We start from the raw sequence: 18,370 nt of genomic DNA, 5'->3' as shown, positions 1-18,370 counted from the left end.
GGTGGCCTTTGAGCAAGACCGTGAAGAAGGTAAAGGAAGGAGTCATGTGTTATTTGTGGAACTACAGCCCAGAGAGAAAACAGCAAGGGTGAAGGGCCCTGGGGTGGAAGCATGCCCACAGGCTTCCAGAACAGCATGCTCTGATGCTGGAGTAGACCAGACAGGGACCATGGAGCAGGAGAGAGCTGGAGGGAGCGTGTAAGTCTCACAGGCCCTTGTTGTTGCAAGGGCTCTTTTACTCAGAACGAGACAGAGAGCACCAAAGGATTTTGAGCAGAGGAGTGACACTATTTGACTAATAATTTAGTAGTAGAGGCATTCTGAGTGCTATGCTGAGAACAGACTGAAGAGGTAGGGAGCAAGTGTGGAGCAGAAAGACCATTTTTGGAGGCTAGTGAAACAATGTAAGTCCAGGCTCAGGGTGGCTTTGGGGGCTGGCTGGGTCCTGGTGCAAGCCTGAGGAGTGGTCAAATTCCAGGTCTCTTCTGAAAGTAGCAACAATGTAACTTGCTGATTAACTGAATGTGGATGAGAGAGAGGTCAGGATATTGCCCAGATAAGTGGCCTGAACAGCAGGACTGGTGGAGTTAGGAAATTTATAAAAGGTGTGTAGGCTCTGAGGGAGATCTGGGACACCGTGAGTTTGAGAAGCCTCTGAGAAACCCCAGGTACATGTCAGGTAGGCAGCTGGATAGAAAAGTGCAGGGAAGCGGTCTCTGCACAGATAAAGCCAGAAGGCTGGATGAGGTCACCCGGGGGGCAAGCACGGAAGACGAGAGGTCCAGGGTTAGAAGGGATGGAAGGGATGAAGAGGCAGAGCTGACAAGAGGCCGAGGAGTGGACACCATTCCTCCATGCTTTAATGGACTGTTCATGTAACATCTTTCCAGATGGTAAGCATTAAATATAGCCTCAAACATTAAGACATCACGAGGGATCCTCCCGAAGGTTACACAAAATGAGAGTTACAAAATAATGTAAGAGAAAGAATCAAATCCACTCTTCTACTGTATGAATTTTTAATGTACTATACAACAGGTCCTTCAATAAGTCATTTCATTATAACAATGAGAAAAAAAAAAATTGACTCCTGGCGCTGCTATAACCTTTCTTCTTACTTTTCCTGTTGCCGCAAATCTACATTCTAGACTTCAAGCAGCTCCCCTGACACAGGAGTGCTGTGTCCTTGAGATGACTGAGAGAGTGTATAACTGTTTCTTTTAATGTAATCTTGGGTTTAAAAATCTCAAAGGGATCAATCTCCAACTGTATTCTCAGGGAATAAATTGGGGAGAGAGAAAGCAGCAAGAGGAGAAGCGAACTTCTGCTTTGTACTTCACCTCCTACTGAACATTTGAATTGAATGTACTGCTTTTATAATTTTTTTAAAAAAGAATAAAGAAAAAGGAAGCAGTCAATCTGTCTTTCACAAATCAATTAGCGCAGCCATGGGCAAACCTACCCATTGCTCTCAGTAGAAGACACAATGCTCCTGACAATTCCAAGCACAAACCAGATATTCACAGTCGAGGAACAGATTTCATTTCATCATTTCATTTCGTTTCACCACTTCATTTCATCATTTTATCATTTCATTTCATCATTTAATTTCATTTCATCATTTCTTTCATTTCATTTCATTTCGAGACAGGGTCTGCTCTGTCACCCAGGCTGGAGTACAAAGGGGCAAATCTTGGCTTACTTCAGCGTCCACCTCCCAGGCTCAAGCAATCTTCCCACCTCAGTCTCCCAAGTAGCTGGGTCTACAGGTGTGCACCACCACACTCATCTAATTTTTATTTTATTTATTTGCTTATTTATTTTAGAAAGGAGATCTCACTATATTGTCCAAGCTGGTCTCAAACTCCTGGCCTCAAGAAATCCTCCTGCCTCAGCCTCTCAGAGTGCTGGTATTACAGGCATGAGCCACCGAGCTGGCCTCCCAAGATTTTATGAGGATTTAACTTATGAGCCTTTGTGTTCAGGCCCTTAAAATATAAACTGGGTACAACCACATAATTTGGCTAGATTCCAAGGACACACCTTCTATGTCCTCAGTGGACTTACATACTTATAAAACAGATTAACAGAAAACAAGATAAAGGGAGGTGGAGGGAGGATGGGATGGAAGTCAGGAACATCAGGGAAAGTTTCTCAAAGAGAGAGAACCTGAGCTGAGACCTGAATGATGAGGTCTTGGCCAAGGCAAGAGGAAGAGAATTTCAGGCAGAGAAAGGCACTACAAAGGCCCCAGGGTGAGAAAGGGCTTGGTTTGATCTGGGAACAAAAGAAACAGCAGGTGACCATAGGGCCTGGGGTTAAGGAGTAAAGTGGCACGACCTGGTTTGGGGAGAGAGAAAGCAGCAAGAGGAGAAGGGAATTTCTGCTTTGTACTTCACCTCCTACTGAATATTTGAATTGAATGTACTGCTTTTATAATTAAAAAAAAGAAAAAAAAACAAAAAGCAAGGAGTCAATCTGTCTTTCACAAACCAATTAGTGCAGCCATGGGGCAAAGCTACCCATTGCTCTCGGTAGAGGACACAATGCTCCTGACAATTCCAAAGATGACAGTGCATTTAAAAGATGACTGTGCATGGGCCAGGCGCGGTGGCTCACACCTGTAATCCCAGCACTTTGTGAGGCAGAGGAGGGCGAATCACGAGGTCAGGAGATCGAGACCATCCTGTCCAACATGGTGAAACCCCGTCTCTACTAAAAATACAAAAATTAGCTGGGCATGGTGGCGCAGGTGCCTGTAATCCCAGCTACTTGGGAGGCTGAAGCAGGAGAATCACTTGAACTAGGGAGTCGGAGGTTGCAGTAAGCCGAGATCACGCCACTACACTCCAGCCTGGCGACAGACTGAGGCTCCATCTCAAGGAAAGAAAAGAAAAAAAAAAAAAGATAACTGTGCATGGTGAACAGCAAAAGAAGCCGAGAGACCTGTGGAAGGTTAAGAGATGAGGACTTACTGAATATGGGCCAGTGGGCAGAGATTATCAAACACATGTGGGACACATTGTGAAAAAAGAATGGATGGAAATGCTCTTGACTTAACTAAAGGGGGAGTGGGGGACTCAAGGTGACTCCCACATTTCTGGCTTGAGCAACTGGGTGGAAAGTGATGCCATTTGCTGAGCCAGAGAAGGCTGGGAGAACAGGTTTCAGAGGGGAAAATATCACAAGTTCCACGCTGGACATGCAGAGACACTGAAGATACCTCCAAGTAGAGATGCCCACTAAGTAGTGGGAAATACAAATCTGTGGCTTGGGGTAGAGGTACAGGCTGGGGATAGAAACTTGGGAGTCACCAATATATGAAATGTATTTACAATAACGGCACTAGATTCCATCACCTAGGAGCAGATCTAAAGAAGACTCAAGAAGAGGGTCCAGGAAGGAGCCTCGAGGAAGGTTTCTTGCATCAGCACTGTTGACATTCAGTCCAGATAACAGCTGAGGGGCCAGGGCCATCCTGTGGGTTACAGGATGTGTAGCAGCATCTCTGGCCTCTACCCACTGGATGCCAGTAGCAACCCCCACTCCCCAGTTGTGACAGCCACAGATGTCTCCACACAACGCTAAATGGCCCCCTGAGGAGCAAGATTGCTTCTGGTTGAGACCCAGTGATTTATAGTAAGATAAGGGACAGAAGTCAGCAAAGGAGAGTAATTAGGAACTGCCAGGGAGGGAGAAAGAAAACAAAAAGCACATGATTCCCCGGAGAGCCAGGGCAGGGAGAGGAATCAACTGGATCAAGAGCTGCTGAAAAGATCAAAGAAGAGGAGGACTGAGAAATATCCAACCAGGAGTGCTGATGGCCTTGATGAGGCCGATTCACTGGAGGGGTGGTGTCCGGAAGCCACACTGAGACAGGATAAAGGTGCAGCTGGGGGAGATGAGGTAGAGACAGAGTCAGAGCAGCTCTACTACAAAGGAGGCAGAGGAAGGGCCTTGCTACAGTGGACAAGGCAAGCCAGGGAACAGGATTTTCTTTTTTAAAGAGTATTTGTAACAGCAACAGGGATAGGTATTGAGAGGAAAGACTGATGATGAGAGAGAGAAGGAATGAGCTGAATGTGTGAAGTTGTGAGAAATCAGGGATTAGTCAGGTGTGGAGCATACACCTGTACTCTCAGCTACACAGAAGGCTGAGGTGGGAGGATCCCTTGAGCCCAGGAGTTCAAGACTACAGTGAACTATGACAGCACCACTGCACTCCAGCCTGGGCAACAGAGTGACACCTTGTCTATTTAAGAAAAAAAAAAAAAGAGACATGAAAAAGAAGTCAAGGATGACACCTGAGTTGGCAGATTTGTAGACCTGGTGGTAGGAAGGTGAGGATGTTCCCTTTGGGTGGCTTCTGTTTTCCTAAATTATGAAACAAGATCATGAGCTAAGACAAGGCAGCATGGGGGTATTTGAGGAAATATCTGTCTCAGAGAAGAGGAATAAAAACTCACTAAGGGAACACGGTGAGACTACTGGGTGTGTGGGGTGCACATCTGAGGTCTGTACTGTGCATTCGAAGCATGTGGCTGTGGGATTTCTCTCCTGCTCCCGTGTAGTGGCTCCAGTGCAGATCAGAGTCAGGTTCAACCAGGCTTGGGGCTGCTTTGGCCGGGAATGATGGAGACAGGTGCAAGGAAGTTGTTCCAGGTTTTTGCAAACGAGTGATGAGATCAAAAGCCTGTGGAATCTCCGCTGGGTGAATGTGGGAGTGATGACAAGAGGGACTGTCAGAGATGGGACTGAGACGCTGGAAGTCGCCATGAGATTGAGCAATTGTTGGAGCAAGAGTGCTAGGAGAGGAGGTGGAGATCAGAGTGGAGTGTCGTGAACTTTGGATATAGAAATTCCAGCCAGGCGCGGTGGCTCATGCCTGTAATCCCAGCACTCTGGGAGGCCAAGGCTCCAGGTGGATCACGAGGTCAGGAGATCAAGAGCATCCTGGCTAATATGGTGAAATTTAAAAAAAAAAATTAGCTGGGCATGGTGGCAGGTGCCTGTAGTACCAGCTACTGGGGAGGCCGAGGCAGGAGAATGGCGTGAACCCGGGAGGCGGAGCTTCAGTGAGCCAAGATCGCGCCACTGCACTCCAGCTTGGGGTACAGAGCAAGACTTCATCTCAAAAATAAAAAAGAAAACAAAATAAGAAAAAAAGAGATTCCTATTGAAAAACCTATGCCTTTCAGCTTGCCAGAGTGAGGAGGGTGCCCCGATCAGAAATGGGTCACTTACAGGTCGGTTGTTCAAATGAGTGACTACATTCAGGATAATGGTCTCCTCTGTGCCAGAACCTGTACATGGGGACAAGGCTCCTAACCAACCAACGGTCTCCACTTAAGCGCTAAAAATATTTTGTCCCAATGGTTAAGTTTCAGCCAAATAAAAAATAAAAAATCAACATAATGGCATTTTAGTCACATTTCACTTTAATAAAACTACATTAATCTAATTTATTATAAACATTATTAAATCCCACAGTTGGATGGGCATGATTTGTCAAGGCTCCCTAAAATTAAATCTATCCTCAAGCTACAGTGATCTGCAACCACCAAAGCTATTCAGGAACATATCCTTCAAGGTGAAAAGCAATCCTGACAAATTCCAAACACCTTCTGGGTGACTGCAGCAACCTGGATGCAAGGGAGTGGCCCTCAAGGTGATGTCTTTGAAGGAGACAGAAATTAACTGCAAGTCCTCCTCTTGACTCACATCCCTTCCTTGGTGACTTCTTTCACATCCTCATGCTTTCTACAGCATCTAAACGATAACAAGCCCCAAAGTTCTCTTCTCCTTCCAGACCTCATGCAAATGCAGACATGCACATTCAACGAACGGCCCAGGATCCACGCGTGCAACTATGTGTGCACCTTGGACACAGAATCTGCTCCTATCTTCCTCATCTCAGGTAGTGAGAATGTGGCTTTTCCTGGTGCCAGGCCAAGAACCTGTAGTCATCCTCTCTTTCTCTTACATTCCACATCCAATCTGTTAGGACATTGTACTGGAAATACCTTTTTTTTTTCTTTTTTGAGACAGTCTCACTCTGTCACCTAGGCTGAAGTGCAGTGGTACGATCTTGGCTCACTGCAACCTCCGCCTCCTGGGTTCAAGCAAATCTCCTGCCTCAGCGTCCCGAGTAGCTGGGATTACAAGCGCATGCCACCACATCCAGCTCATTTTTTTTTTTTTTCCAGTAGGGACAGGGTTTCATCTTGTTGGCCAGGCTGGTCTCAAACTCCTAGCCTCAAATGATGCACCCACCTCAGCCTCCCAAAGTGCGGGGATTACAGGCATGAACCACCGCACCCGGCCTGCAAATACCTTTAAAAGATATCCAAGATCCATTGACCTCTCACTGCCTCCACTGCTACCACCTGGTTCAGCTGTAACCAACCTTCCAGCCTTCACCCTACTTTTCAGCCTGCAGATAAGCAGCCAAGATAATCCCTTTAAAATGCAAATTCCTTTACTACAATTGTTCCAGTGGTTCTCTAAGGCCTTCGAGGCCCAGCATGATCTGGCTCCGACTTGAACCTTCTCTGATCTCATGTCATGACCTCTCTTTTTCTTGTCATGATCTCTGGTGACACTGGTTTCCTTCCTGGCCCACCAGGCACATTCCATCTTGGGGCCTCCATCGTCCTCCTCCTGCTTACTGGAACATATTCCGAAGTACACTCTCATTATGAGCTCACATCATCCTGGCCAGAGGCCTTCTCTGTCCACCTAAAGAGACAAACCCACCACTCACTGTCCTTGCCCTGCTTTGTCTTATCAGCACATGTCACTAACATATTGTATCGCATATTTGTTTCTTATTTTCCTTTGTGTTTGACTGCCTGAGTAAAAAGCACCTTTCATGAAGACAGCAGGGTCTCTGTTTCACAACTCCTGCCTCCACAGCACCTACAATGAGTGAAGAAAACTTTAAAAGAAACAGTACCTTGTTTTATGGTTTTACTTTCCATAAACTCTCTCCCTTCTCCTAAAGGGCTTCTTCCTTTAAGATGTCTCCTTTCCAGCCGGGCGTGGTGGCTCACACCTATAAACCCAGCACTTTGGGAGGCCGAGACGGGTGGATCATGAGGTCAGGAGTTCAAGACTAGCCTGACCAACATGGTGAAAGCGAGTCTCTACTAAAAATACAAAAAATTAGCCAGACGTGGTGGTTAGCACCTGTAATCCCAGCTACTTAGGAGGCTGAGGCAGGAGAACTGCTTGAACCCAGGAGGCAGAGGTTGCAGTGAGCCAAGATCGCACCACTGCACTCCAGCCTGGACGACACAGCAAGACTCTGTCTCAAAAAAAAAAAAAGAAAAAGAAAAAAAAGATTATCTCCCTTCCATATTCATGGAGGAGGCAGCCATGGTGTCCTAGTCTCTGAAAATACAAGCCAGCAATTTATCAAGCTGCAGCCTCATGGACATATTTTCCATTTCCCATGTACGTATCTCCCCACCTTTTGCCAATTTCCGATGCATCCTCATAAGGAACTGTCTCTGTTCAACAATTCATAAGGGGTTCCTAGAGTCACCCTTTGTTACGTCAGTGAGCCTCAGTTACCATAAAACAGCGACCACACAAAATATAGCACATGCTGGTTGCCAATGAGACAAAGGCTCCTCGAGCTTCTATTTGAGAACTGAACTCACTCCTCTGGTGCTTTATCTTTTTCAAATAAAAACATTTTTAAAAATCAAACTTTTAAAAAAGGAGTCATCATGTAACTGACACCACAGAAATACAAAGGATCATTAGAGACTTATGAACAACTATACATCAACAAACTCAAAAACTCAGAGGAAATGGATAAATTCCTGGACACATACACACTACCCAGAAGAAACAGAAGGCCTGAAAAGATCAATAATGAGTAATGAGATTGAATCAGTAATAAAAGTCTCCCAACAAACAAAAGTGCACGACTAGATGGCTTCCCAGGTGAATTCCATTGAACTTTTAAGGAAGAATTGATATCAATTATTCTCAAACTATTCCAAAATACTAAAGGAGAGAGAATTCTAAATTCATTCTGCAAGGCCAGCACAACTCTGATACCAAAACGAGAAAAAGACACCAGAAAAAAAGAAACAACAGACTAATATTCCTAATGAATATATATGCAAAAATCCTCGACAAAATTCTAGTGAACTGAATCCAACAGCACATCAAAAAGAACATACACCATAATCAAGTAGGACTCACCTCAGGGATGCAAGGATGACTCAATGCACACAAATCGGTAATGTAACACATCAAGAGAATGAAGGACAAAAACCATACCAACATCTCAGTAGATGAAGAAAAAAGCATTTGATAAAATTCAACATCCCTTCATGATAAAAGACCCCAAACAAATTAGGTACAGAAGGAACGTACCTTAACCCAATAAAGGCCACATATGACAAACCCACAGCTAACATCATACTGAATGGGGAAAAGCTCCAGTTTTTCCTCTAACAAATGGAACAAGGATGACAACTCTCACCACTCATATTCAACACAGCATTGGAAGTTCTAGCCAGAGCAATTAGGCAAGAGAAAGCAATAAAGGGCATCCAGATTGGTAAGGAAGAAGTCAAACTGTTCCTGTTCGCAGATGATATGATCTGATACAGAAAAAAAATAAAAAGACTCTACCAAAAAACTTTTAGAATTGAAAAAAGTAAATTCAGTAAGTTGCAGGATACAAAAATCAACATACAAGCTTTAAGGTCATAAACAGATTCTTTGACTTTTGAAAATTGTTCTATTTACCTACCTTGAAACCACCAGATTCTAGATAAGGCCTGGGGACATGTGAATTAGCCATGGTCCCTAGCTATGCAAAAACAAAGGTTATAAAGACTTTTTTTTTTAGACAGAGGCTCACTCTTGTCCCCTAGGATGGAGTGCAACAGCGCGATCTCGACTCACTATAACCTCCACCTCCTGGCTTCAAGCAATTCTCCTGCCTCAGCCTCCCGAGTAGCTGGGACTATAGTATAGGCACGCACCACCACGCCCAGCTAACGTTTGTATTTCTAGTAGAGACGGGGTTTTACCATGTTGGCTGGTGTCTAACTCCTGACCTCAGGTGATCCGTCTGCCTCGGCCTGCCAAAGTGCTGGGATAACAGGCATGAGCCACCATGCCCAGCCAAGAAATTTTATGTAAGAAAAGATCTTATATGGTAAAATCTGATCCTAAAGTAAAACTATTGTTTAAAAAAAGGGATGTTTAGGAAAGTCAGAAAGTCCAAGCATGGGCCGGGGGCCCACACCTGTAATCCCAGCACTTTGGGAGGCCAAGGCTGGTGGATCACGAGGTCAGGAGACCGAGACCATCTTGGTTAACACGGTGAAACCCCGTCTCTACTACAAATACAAAAAATTAGCTAGGTGTGGTGGCGGGCGCCTGTAGTGCCAGCTACTCAGGAGGCTGAGGCAGGAGAATGGCGTGAAACTGGGAGGTGGAGCTTGCAGTGAGCCAAGATCGCACCACTGTACTCCAGCCTAGGTGACAGAGCGAGACTCCATCTCAAAAAGAAGAAGCAGAGAGGAAGGGAAGGGAGGGGAGAGGAGGGAAGGGGAGGGGAGGGGAGGGGAGGGGAGAAGTCCAAGCATGTTGTACATGGTCTCTGTAAGTCATGAACATATTCATGAAAAGGCAATTTATGCAAGAAATGTTGTACAATTCAAAGGTTGTTAGGCCTCTTAAATGCTTCATAAAATGCCACTATGACTCTTACTGTACAACTTGCCTGCTTTATAGCTAGGTAAGGCCTGAGACATGTGGAGTTAGCCACACCCTCTAGCTACACTGGAAAAAGTCAGACCTTATGGTGTCCTAGGCTCCACTCCTGGTACATAATTGAAATTGCTTACTCACCAGGCTTTTCACCAAAAGTAAAAGTTGCTGAGTTAACAGTGTAACATGTATTTGAGATTACTGAAGAAACAGTTCTACACACAAGGCGTGTAAGGGAAGTAAAATGTACTTTTGGTAAAAGACTACGAGAAGGCATGGGAATGTGGATTTCTTGCCTAAGTTTAGAAGGTTAAAGGACTGTTTTAAATGAGATAGGAAAAATCTAAAGGTTTGAACAAGTTGTGAAAAGGTTATAAAAACGTAATTGTAAGAGATTCTGTGTGTGAACATATTGGCTAAAGTTTAAGTCACATTATTCAGTTTTTCCATAAATTGGACATTGGAATACAAGCACAACAGAGTTTTCTTAAAACAGTTTTGTTCTAAGAAAAAAACAAAATTGTAAAGGGTTATAAAAGGTTTATAAAAATCTTACCTTATGGCAAGCCAGGTGCGGTGGCTCACGCCTGTAATACCAACACTTTGGGAGGCCAAGGCAGGCAGATCAAGAGGTCAAGAGTTCGAGACCAGCCTGGCCAATGTAGTGAAACCTCGTCTCTACTAAAAATACAAAAATGTGCCAGGTGTGTTGGCACACGCCTGTAGTCCCAGCTACTTGGGAGGCTGAGGTAGGAGAATCACTTGAACCCAGGAGGCAGAGGTTGCAGTGAGCCAAGACTGTGCCATTGCACTCCAGCCCGGGCAACAGAGATAGACTCCGTCTCGGGGAAAAAAAAAAAAAAAATCTTACCTTATGGTCAAACTAATTAAAACTAGACAGATTTATAAAATGTAACTAAAACTGGCTTTAACATTAAAAATACACTAATGGAAACATAAAATTTGGTTTTCTCTTTTAAAAAGGATTTTTATGTAATATTAAAAGATAATGAAAGGTTTTTATTTACCTTTTAAGTAAACTACAAAAGAAAAAACAGGGAGGGGAGAGAGAGGAGGCAATCAGCATCATGCTATCTTCATTGGGTCTTGTTTGGAAAGCTGAGTCTCCTCTCTATCAGAATAATGGCTTTTCGTTTGTAAAATTTTTGAGTTACTTTGGCTAAATGAATGACTTATGGTAACCTAAGACTCCATTTTGTAATATCCAATGTTTTAAAAGTTTGGTATTTAACAAACCTTTCAAAATCAAGCTCTAAGTTAAAATTTTTTAAAAATTAAGTCCCCTAAAGGACAAAAGACATATTCAGCTTATTTAATTTATTAAAATCATGCAGGAAACACTGTCAAATAGAAAATGGTGTTTAATTTTCTTTGGGTTATATTAATATAAATTTGTGATATAAAGTTATATGCTGCAAAATCGTATAAAATTCCTATAATTCTGATATGCCTCAGTATATGTCATCAGTAATAATTATAATTGTTGTGTTGAATTATTGTGTGTCACAGAGTTAACAAATTTCCTTGTCAATTGTGTCTTGGTGGCTCCCCTAAAATGTTTTTCTCATCCACAGACAACTGCTGTTTTAATTTGGTCCTCTATAGAAGATGGTTTTATGATCAGCTGTTAAAACTCTGGTATGTGCTCTTGAATGCAAGTTTCTGATAACTTTGGAGATTATGACATTAGAATAAAGGAAAAAAACTTTTAGAACTCTCATGGAAAGCTGAAGTGTTCATAAATATCAAACAGAAGTTAAATGCATGGACTAAACTAATAAAAGTCTGAAGTAACCTTTTTGTTTAAAATGCTGCTGATTAACTTCTTTTAAGCTATTTACAGCTTGTAGCAACTAAGTACACTCCTGTGAATAAAATTTGGAGCATATTTATTTCTACCTGATTTCTCCAGAATTTAAAAACTATTGGTGAATATTCTTAATTTATGGCAATATAGCTATTTGCATAAATACAATAAGAATCTGTTTTCTTTTGTAACAGGACACAATTGAAAAAACTGGTTATTTTACCAAGGGTTTGACTGGAATGGCATGCTTTCCTTTACGGAATCAAACTTGACTTGTAAAGCCAGTAAAAGCCCTTGGGAAAACTGGCCTCATACTTTGTCTATGCAGTCCCTGTACAGGGTTCCTAACCCATGGTAAGTATAGAATGTCACTTTCTGACAGGCCCAGGAGCCCCAAGTTATCTAGGGACATCAAGACAAGAGGAACTTACCCAACTCGTAAGTATTTGAAAGTACAAACCTATGGCTAGACTCAGCTTTAAAAAGTCTTATCTGAGATTCCTTATGGAACAGAGTTCCATCAAAGCCAATTTAAAAAGCCTATGTAAAAAATAATTATTCTAGCCAGGCGTGGAGGCTCATGCCTGTAATCCTGGCACTTTGAGAGGCCAAGGCAGGCGGACAGCCTGAGCTCAGGAGTTCAAAACCAGCCTGGGCAACACGGTGAAACCCCATCTTTACTAAAATACAAAACAAATCAGCTGGGCATGGCGACATGCGCCTGTAGTCCCAGCTACTCAGGAGGCTGAGGCAGAAGAATTGCTTGAACCCGGGAGGCAGAGGTTGCAGTGAGCCACAATCACACCACTGCAATCCAGCCTGGGTGACAGAGCAAGACTCCCTCTCTACCAAAAAAAAAAAAAGGTATTCTTGCCACGTGCAATAGTTCATGCTTGTAATCCCAGCACTTTGGGAGACCAAGGTGGGCAGATCATGAGGTCAAGAGTTCAAGACCAGCCAGACCAACATGGTGAAACCCCATCTCTACCAAAAATACAAAAATTAGCCAGGTGTGGTGGCACACGCCTGTAATCCCAGTTACTCAGGAGGCTGAGGCAGGAAAATTGCTTGAACCCGGGAGGCAGAGGTTGCAGTGAGCCGAGATCACACCACTGTACTCCAGCCTGGGCGACAGAGTAAGGCTCCATCTCAAAAAAAAACACAATTATTCTTGATGCGCTTTATGAAGTCCCCAAACTAATGCTTTCAAATCTTTACTTTTAAAACTGGAAATTGCGCTCCTTATCCTAAAACTTGTTATTTACCTTATAGTAGACTGTCTGTTTAAATGCTGTACTAAAACTATAAAGATACTACTGCCTTTGTCATGAAAGCCTTGGAACCACAGCCTGGCCTGCATGAATATACTCAGACAGCTGCAAAGCAGTTCTACTCCTCTCACCTTACGGTCAACTCTGACCCCAACTATGCCTCCTGTCAGCATGAAGAAGCCAGAGCGATCGATGGCCTTTTCCCATCTTCACAGCGCACACCTTAAGAGTAAGATGCTATGAAACCTCAACGGGAGGGACTGAAACCACCTTTGTAAAATTATAACTGAGGGCCGGGCCCAGTGGCTCAAGCCTGTAACCCCAGCATTTCAGGAGGCCGAGGAGGGCAGATCACCTAAAGTCAAGAGTTTAACAAGAGCCTGACCAACATGGTGAAACTCCATCTTTACTAAAAATACAGGCGTGGTGGCAGGCGCCTGTAATCCCAGCTACTCAGGAGGCTGAGGCACAAGAATCTCTTGAACCTGGGAGGTGGAGGTTGCAGTCAGTCAAGATCATGCCACTGCACTCCAGCCTGGGTGACAGAGCAAGACTCAGTTTAAAAAAAAAATGCAAAAATAAACTACTGGGATTATAACAAACCAAAAACCTTCCCAGCAAAGGAAACAAATAGAGTTAAGAGACAAACTACAGAATGGGAGAAAATATTTGTAAGCTATTCATCTAACAAGGGATCAATATCCAAGGAACTCAAACATCTCAACAGAAAAAAATAACAGTATGATCAAAAAATGGCAAATGATTTAAACAGACATTCTCAAAACAAGACATACAAATGGCCAATAAATTGCTGAAAAAATGATCAATGTTACTAATCATCAGGAAAATGCAAACCAAAATCACAGTGAGATACCATCTCACCCCAGTTAGGATGGTCATTATCAGAAAGACAAAAAATAACGAATGCTGGTGAGGATGCAGGGAAACGGAAACTCTTATACACTGCTGGTGGGAATGTAAATTAGGACAGCCATATGGAAAACAGCATGGAGGTTCCTCAAAAAATTATAAACAGAACTACCATATGATCCAGCAATTTCACTACTGGGTACATACCCAAAGGAAAGGAAATCAATATATCAAAGAGATATGTGCAGCCAGGCGAAGTGGCTCACGCCTATAATCCCAGCACTTTGGGAGGCCAAGGTGGGCGGATCACAAGGTCAGGAGTTCAAGACCAACCTGGCCAACATGGAGAAACCCTGTCTCTACTAAAAATACAAAATTAACCAGGCATGGTGGCACATGCCTATAACTCCAGCTACTCAGGAGGCTGAGGCAGGAGAACTGCTTGAACCCAGAAGTGGAGGTTGCAGTGAGTCCAGATTGCATCATTGCACTCCAGCCTGGGCAACAAGCATATGCAGAAGTTTTAAAAAGCTTACTCAAAGAAGTAAAAAGCAGAACAGGTTTCTAGAGGCTGGGAAGGGTAGAGCAAAGGTAAGGATAGGGAGAGATTTGTTAAAGGATACGAAATTACAGCTAGATAGGAGAAGCAAGTTATAGTGTTTCATAGCACCATAGGATGACTATAATTAACAATACACTTTCAAATAGCCAGAAAAGAAGATATTGAATGTTCCCAACCAAAAGAAGTGATACATGTTTGAGATGGCAGATATGCCCTGATCCAATCACTACACATTGTAAGTAGGTATGGAAACATCATTATGTACCCCATAAATATGGATAATTATTATGTGCCAATTAAAAATAAATTGTTACAAATCAGTGTAATACCATCATAGAGTTTGAAAAACAGGAAAAGAAATTGTCCATAATCCCCCTTTCACCCTAGCACAATTTCTATCATTTTCAATTTTTCTTTTTTTCCTTTGGAGACAGGGTCTTGCTCTGTCACCCAGGCTGGAATGCAGTGGCAAGATCATGGCTCACTGTAGCCTCAAACTCCTCGGGCTCAAGAGATTCTCCCACTTCAGCTTCCCAAGTAGCGCACGGCACTGTGCCAGGCTAATTTTTGTATTTTTGTAGAAACAAGGTTTTGCCATGTTGCCCAGGCTGGTCTGGAACTCCTGTGCTCAAGTGATCCGCCCACTTCCGCCTCCCAAAGTGCGGGGATTACATGTACGAGCCACCGCGCCTGGCCATTTTTTTATTTATCTACATATATACGTAATTTCACAGTTGAAAAGTCAATTACACAATTTTGTATATTTTTTTCTTCACTTATCATCATAAGGTTTTCTTCTTGTTGCCTCTCGGGGTTCCTAACTACACAACAGCTGCAGAATATTCTGTCAAGTGGATGGACCATCATTTAATGAACTATTCTAAAAGTATTGTTTCTAGTTTTCTATGCATTTGCCTTTTTTCCTGCCTTGGATTATAAAGTCCAATTGGGAGGCCGAGGCAGGCAGATCACTTAAGGTCAGGAGTTCAAGACCCACCTGGCCAACATGATGAAATCCCATCTCTACTAAAAATAAAAAAATTAGCCAGGCATGGTGGCATACGCCCATAGTCCCAGCTACTCGGGAGGCTGAGTCACGAGAATCGCTTGAACCCAGGAGGTGGAGGTTGCAGTGAGCTGAGATGGCGCCACTGCACTCCAGCCTGGGTGACAGAGTGAGACTCTCAAAAATAAAAAAAATAATAATAATAAAGTGCCAGATATAAGATTATTGAGCTTAACAATAAAAACGTAGAGCCAGCAGGGTTCCTAACACTGGATGCTACACTGCTTCCCGAAGGGCTGAAACCTATGCCTACTGTACACTATTCACACTTGCCAAAGTACAGAATCAACCAAAGCAAATGCGGTGCACATACACAATGGAATACACTTTAGCAGTAACAAAGGATGAAATTCCGCAATTCGTGCCAGCATGGATGGAGCTGGAGGACACTGTGTTAAGCAAAATAACATGATGACAGCAATCAGAAATGAACCTGGACTCACTCTCTTCACGGCTCCTTCCCCGACACGCTTTAGCTGTCTCACTTCTGTTCTCAGCTCCTCACAGGACAGCCAAGGTGAGCAGTTTTTCATCTGCCCTATCCTGAAGTGACCATAGGGACAGTGTCTGGGGTCCACAATGGATTGTCGAGGAGCAATGAAGAAGTGGTCGAGGCAGAGGTAGAGCAGAGTATTCATCAGGGCCATGATCAGCAGCAGCCCAACGGCTGGTGGCACCTCTCGGGGGGCAAGGCCTCTCCTCTTGTTCTGGGGCTGCTTTTCCATGTTGACGGCCTCTGCAATTTCCTAAAATACACAATGAAACAAGAAGTCATGACAGTCAGCTTTCATTTCCAAGAATACGTCCAGATTCCTCTTCTACTCAAGGGTCCTGTAAGTTACAGCGTTACCGTGGGGATTAAAGCAGGTATCGAACACCAGGCTTATCCCAAATGCCCAATGTTAGCTGTTCCCATAATCATTACTTTTTATTACAAACTAAAATACGGGTTCCTCTAGATTAGGTTAGGTGGGAAGTGTTTGTGTCTAACTCTGTACGACTCACAGTAGCATGCATTGAATAGATGCTCATGAATATTCAGTAAAATGAAAGCAAAATGTATTAGTCAACTGGTGGGATGGGGACAGAGGGTACCAAAGAACAGCAGAAGGAGGCTGCTTAGGGTAGCAGGTGGAGGCTGGGAGGCTGAGGGCCTCTCTCGAACCCAGCTAAGCAGCTGTCCTGTTCCCTGGGAGGTACTCAGAATCCCCTGAACAGTTTTAAGAAATAAAAGCTACTCTTCAGCAGTTATGAAAGGTAGATTTGGGGTGAAAGAGACTGAGGCTGGGAGACCAGTTAAGAAGCCCTGGTTATGACTACGGACAGGAGCTGACAAGTACACGAGCTAGAATAACAGTGATGAGATTGGAGAGATGACCACTCAGAAGTCACACCAGTGATAAGGAACCACTGATAACATGTGGGCTCTACCGCTGGAGCTGTGCAAGGCCATGGTGGAGGGGCCTGGGTGCAGAGAGGCCTGAAGTAGGACTATGGGTGGCAGAGGTGATTTACAGAAGCAGAATGGAGCAGAATGGAAGCATATGGAGAGTTTAACAGTGGATGTGGCCATGCCATTGGGAGCCAGCTGAACAGCACTGGAATGCTGAAACACTGAGACAGAACTGGGTCAGAGACAGCTGCGACATGCAGGGTTACCTACCAAGCGCATCTCCTTCTCCAGCTCAGGTCTCCATCCAGGTACCTGGTCAGTCCATACTCTAGTTGGCGCCCAGGGACTGGTCTGGAAACACCCTGCCGCAAAGTACAAAACAGGAAGTATGTAAACAGAAACTGCAGCTATGTACCCAGACAAATCGCCATAGTCCAAACGGTCCAACTTTCCCAGGGCCCTCCTCCTGCTTCAAGTCCGGGTTTCCTCAAGTTCTCAAGTCCCAGGACAGAGCAGCGCCATGGGGAAGCCCATCAGAGTCTCTCTGTCCCAGTCTGCTCTCTTCGCCTCCATCACTGACTTGCGGTTGCTCATTCCTGTAACACGTCCTGAGCAGCTTCAATGTGCTCAGCCCTGCAGTGGGTGCTGGAGACACACACACAGTGAATTACACCAGCAAGGTTCCTATCCTGCTGGAGCTTAGGGGAAAGTCTAGTGGGGAAGACAGACAATAAACAAGTAAACAAATAGGTCTATCATCATCCTGTGATGGGGGTTCAAGGATAGAGAGTAACTGTGTAGGAATTCCCCGGAGGAAGCATCCCAGGAGACCTCTCTGAGGAGGTGACCTTCGCACTGCGACCAGAGGCCTGAGAGGAGCCAGCCATGAAAAATCCAGGATACTACCTCCTCCTTGAGAAAACAAAATCCACTCCCACTTCCAGAGCTGGGACAAGACACCAATGAAACCATTAACAGAAAACAGCATTTCTCCTAAGAACACACTAAGAACACACTGCAGCCATAAAGTGTCAAAAACCCCCTTTGGATGAAGACTCCTTTTTTACTGTTTAGAAATTATGTTCTCTACAATCACAGACTACCAGAAATTTTGCAGTTTGAAGTCTTATCAACTGGAATAAAACATCCCACTCTTTCCTGGAGGATCAAAGTCACCCTGACACAGAGAAGCAACCTCAGTTTCCAAACAGGGCAGAGCTTCAGATAAGGAGTTTCTGGAGATAATCCTGTACATCTATGTTAATCTGGTAGTTTCTAAGGAAAGGGGACCACTTTGCAGTCCAGACTAGATCTTGGCCCCTTTACACTCAGTTCTACATGGCTTTGAGCCCATCAAAATACTACTTCATTTAAATTTGCCTAAACTTCACTCATCTCCAAAATTCTATGATTTTCTTCCTTTTTTTTTTTCTTTTAGAGATAAGGTCTGACTATGTCACTCAGGCTGGAATGCAGTGGTGCAATCATAGCTCAATGCAGCCTCAAACTCAAGCAATCCTCTCACCTCTGCCTCCTGAGTAGCTGGGACTACAGGTGTGCATCACCACATCCAGCTAATTTTTGTATTTTTTTTTTTGTAGAGACTGGGTCTCATGATGTTGCCCAGGCTGGCCTTGAA

The 18,370-nt window shown here is 43.9% G+C and overlaps 1 protein-coding gene across 5 annotated transcripts in view; it reads right to left on the bottom strand.

The window, feature by feature from the left end:
• The window catches only part of POMK (protein O-mannose kinase), a 45,046-nt gene that overhangs the window by 19,040 nt on the left and 7,636 nt on the right, over positions 1–18,370 (bottom strand). For all 5 annotated transcript variants that reach the window (XM_037983519.2, XM_037983517.2, XM_037983518.2 and 2 more), the window contains 2 exons: positions 17,002–17,093; positions 15,782–16,084 (listed from right to left, as the gene is read on the bottom strand). In XM_037983519.2, coding sequence (XP_037839447.1) covers positions 15,782–16,084; positions 17,002–17,010 — 312 coding nt within the window. In that variant the 5' untranslated portion in view covers positions 17,011–17,093. The remainder of the gene's footprint in view (positions 1–15,781; positions 16,085–17,001; positions 17,094–18,370) is intronic.

Source organism: Chlorocebus sabaeus, chromosome 8 (assembly GCF_047675955.1).
Source record: "Chlorocebus sabaeus isolate Y175 chromosome 8, mChlSab1.0.hap1, whole genome shotgun sequence".
NCBI classification, from domain to species: domain Eukaryota; kingdom Metazoa; phylum Chordata; class Mammalia; order Primates; family Cercopithecidae; genus Chlorocebus; species Chlorocebus sabaeus.
Note: the sequence above shows the minus strand (reverse complement) of the source record. Positions and strands in the feature narration are given on the sequence as shown.